The 3710-nt window shown below is 43.6% G+C and overlaps 1 protein-coding gene across 1 annotated transcript; it reads right to left on the bottom strand.

Moving 5' to 3' along the window:
• Positions 1–15: 15 nt before the first annotated feature.
• Positions 16–3703, bottom strand: LOC108623514 (voltage-dependent calcium channel type A subunit alpha-1-like). Its single transcript, XM_026812361.1, has 3 exons — positions 1825–3703; positions 551–706; positions 16–276 (listed from the first exon to the last, which is right to left on the bottom strand). Exons 1-3 carry the CDS (start codon positions 1889–1891, stop codon positions 23–25), a joined length of 477 nt encoding a protein of 158 aa, XP_026668162.1. The 5' UTR covers positions 1892–3703; the 3' UTR covers positions 16–22.
• Positions 3704–3710: the final 7 nt, after the last annotated feature.

Below are 3710 nucleotides of genomic sequence, written 5' to 3'. Positions count from 1 at the left end.
TAGATAGATGGTACAGAGAGTTTTACAACACTGAGAGACATATCTCTTGCTTTACCCAGTACAATATGGCAGTCCAGCCCTCCATAGTGATGCACTGGAAGACAGTGAGCATGGCGAATCCGATGTTATCGAAGCTGGTGATGCCGAAGTTTGGTCCCTCCCAGTGATCCATGCACGTCGAGACGTTCGCGTCGCACACGTGGGCCCCGAACGGCGCCTCCGATTTGTTGTCCGTGTTACACGGGCTCGCCTGTTCGCCCTCCTTCACGATTACACCTAAAACGATATCCGTATCAGATCTGCCTAGCCTCCGGCACAGTTCGCGGGTCGATGTTCCCGTTTGCCGAATGACCGGTCAGACATCGAGTTTTACCAAAACGGGGCTACATTTCTTTCGCACGACATCGATTATTACCTTAATCCATTTTTCTAATTAAGAATCTTAATTATTTTACGAATTGAACACGAATATGAAGGGTGGATCCGTGATCCATTGAACAGGAACGGAGGAAGGAGTAGGTTGAGAAGGAGTCGTTTGGACGCTACTCACTGATATCCCTGATGCTGTAACACGTTTTATGCAGAGTTCCCGAATAAAATTCGAGACCGATGATGGCGAATATCACGATGGCGAAAAGTACCAGCAGGCCGATCTGCAGAAGCGGGGCCATCGCCTTGATGATAGACTTGAGCACCACCTGGAGACCTATTGCGGATAGAAAAAGTTCGACAGGAGTAATTAGGCCCAATCACCGTGCCCTCCAAGCGATTCACGTGTCTCTTAACTCGACTCGTTTCAACTCAACTTTCATTTCTTCTTTTCACTTTATTTTTACTCTCCTCGCTGCTCGGGGAAGCGTGCGTGCTATATATAGTATGCATACTCTTCACCGCTAATTTTCAAATCGCATCGCATTCGAAGATGCGTTTCCTGGTTGAACGTTGCACACAGTCAGATTGAAAAGAATCGGGATACTTCGTTCTCGTTACAATGGACACAGCATACAACTCTCAAAAGATATACATATATAATATAGATCTATTTGGGTGGTGCTACGTAAACAAAATAATCGTTCTAGCGTTGCAAGGCATCTACGTGTAGATAATATATAGATATAGAAATATAATATAGTATATACTTGCAATAATATAATTAATTACTACACTGAGATCTACGAGCATAATATGTATGTACGTCCGAGTAAACGTTAGTCGCTCTGTTCGCTCGTAATCGGATCTACGTAGCAGCTAAATCGATGAACCTCGACGAAAAACGGATATATCCGGTCGAACCGAGCACGAAGTATCCGAGCACGAATCGCGGGGTGGCGATTGCGCGCGTTCCTCGAGCAACGAGCCCTGATTCCTCGTCCTGCTCTAATTTCAACCGACAAAAATTAGCCCGCTCCGTGCGGGGTATAATCGTGACTCGACAGCGAATTTGGCCAAGACCCGAAATTTCTAAATCAACTTCTACTTGTTACGAACAGTTTCCTCTATGCCAAAAACGAGACCAGGCGAAATTTCGTTTGAACTCGGCTGAACTTTCTCTCTTTTTATCGTTTCTCGTTGTCATTATTGTTGTGTTTTTTTTTNTCCGTGCGGGGTATAATCGTGACTCGACAGCGAATTTGGCCAAGACCCGAAATTTCTAAATCAACTTCTACTTGTTACGAACAGTTTCCTCTATGCCAAAAACGAGACCAGGCGAAATTTCGTTTGAACTCGGCTGAACTTTCTCTCTTTTTATCGTTTCTCGTTGTCATTATTGTTGTGTTTTTTTTTTGCGATCGGTGTGCCGAATTGTATTGAAACGCTACTCACTCGGTATGCCGGAGACAAGTTTGAGCGGTCGCAACACGCGTATCGCACGCAACGTGCGCAGATCCATATCCAGTTCTATGCCCTGCGAGAACGCCGTGATGAACCTGCCCCAAAACACACACACCCCGCCACGCTTTACTACTTACTACTCTATTACACTAATACTTCACGCTACTTAAATACTTAAGCTACACAACTAGGTGGTTTAACTATGTATATGCGTTTCTATGGCCTATGTAAACCCGTTTGCCTTGGGAGAAATGGGAGAGAGAACCGTCTAATTGGGCTCGAATCTGGGACCGATATATCTTCGCTTCTTCTTCTTCATCTTTCATCTCATCGAAATCAATTTTGTTTCGACTTGGTACACGTTTCGTTAGGCATTGGTTCTTTTTCTAAATTGATATCGAAAGGGGGATGAAACTACGCGCCGCCTATGCGTGCCAAAAGTGACTACTTAAAGAAACGTATTTTTCGAAAAGAAGTTCAATTAGAAATGTTTTAATCTGGAATTAGTTTCGTTACATCACTTTTGGAATACACGTACGACATCAGATGCGATTTTGAAGGAGACTATTCTTTTAAGAGTAACTATGAGATCTCTAAACAGGGTTCGAGTAATGATTATCTCTCTATGAACGTTTGTCAACTTATCTTGAAACGATGAAGCGATCGTTCTACCAGTTACGGGTTAAGCGCACGATCGCGGAAGGCTTCGAAGAAACTCGTCGATCATCGATGGGATGGGGGGATGGAATCGAGCAACTAATTAAATGTTTAAACTGACGAGCTTCTTTCAAAGGGGGATTTCCGCCGTTGGACAGAGGAGGGAAGTTCTTATTGAATTACTCACGCGAGATTCTAATTCTAGATGCTGTTGAATATAATCCTGCCGGCTATAACTCTATAACTCTAGTTTCACGAAGGTGATAAAACGTAACATCCACCGGGGTCGTTCAACTTCCTCTCTAGCCGGAAAACTTACCCTTACTGTCGTTCGTTCGGCTATAAATACGTTGGTTCGTTCCACTGGAAACATCATTTTTACATAGTGCGAACGACCTCGACGGATAAATCTAGGAATGATTACGGATTACCGTAGCCCTAAAGATACTTCGCTATCGGGGAAATCGTAACTAAAACTTGGAGAACGGGAAAAGTTCTCGAAGCCAGAGGATTTTTACCGAGAACTCTTGTTCGCGTGGAAGAAAAATTGATTTCATTTCGGCGAATGATACTTTCTCGGAATAGGCGAGACTTTGTTACCGCGCGTCCACGTAGAGAAATGACGCTTTTCCCTTTCGATGATCCTTCGAAGGGAAGAGAGAAATTATCGGGTTATCGAAGGAAGACGTACAAGAGTGGAGGATATCTCGGTCGAAGAGTCTAAAGAACTCAGCGGGACTATACGAACTCGGTCTCTCGAGGGTGTCTAAAAGGTACACACGACTCTCTAGCAATAAAAACACGAGCTTGCTCGAATACTTGTTACTGCTCTAGGACACGTACCTATTTACCAACGTATAGTATCGTCGGGTCTATCGGTCGGTGATCGTGGCTAATGACAGTTCTGCTAAATATATAGATATACCTGCAGGCCAGTAACTCTTGCGTCAATCGTGTAAATGTGTCTTTCTGCTGCGACATCGTTTATATTACTTGTACCGCGAATTTCGTCCAGAGTCGCGTCTATGCTATCCCGAGTCAAATTCTTTGGAACTTCTTCAATTCTTTATTGCACAAACTAACATGAATTTCGTGATGTAAGAAAGTTCTTCGACGTTCGTGCACTCGTTACAACGAATTCTTAGGTATCACAGACGGAGAACGAAAAATTTAATACGAGCTCGGTAGTTACTTGGTCGTTTGAAATTTTGTTTTTTTTT

This window comes from Ceratina calcarata, unplaced genomic scaffold (genome assembly GCF_001652005.2).
Source record: "Ceratina calcarata isolate Rehan_Ccalc_2016 unplaced genomic scaffold, ASM165200v1 scaffold2715, whole genome shotgun sequence".
Taxonomy (NCBI): Eukaryota; Metazoa; Arthropoda; class Insecta; order Hymenoptera; family Apidae; genus Ceratina; species Ceratina calcarata.
Note: the sequence above shows the minus strand (reverse complement) of the source record. Positions and strands in the feature narration are given on the sequence as shown.

Excerpts from the sequence above, each read along its gene's own strand:
- LOC108623514 (XM_026812361.1), bottom strand. The coding sequence starts at position 1,891 with ATGGATCTGCGCACGTTGCGTGCGATACGCGTGTTGCGACCGCTCAAA. Across the intron at positions 707-1,824 it reads ACTTGTCTCCGGCATACCGA|GTCTCCAGGTGGTGCTCAAG; the intron begins GTGAGTAGCGTT and ends TATCCGCAATAG. Across the intron at positions 277-550 it reads TTACAGCATCAGGGATATCA|GTGTAATCGTGAAGGAGGGC; the intron begins GTGAGTAGCGTC and ends ATATCGTTTTAG.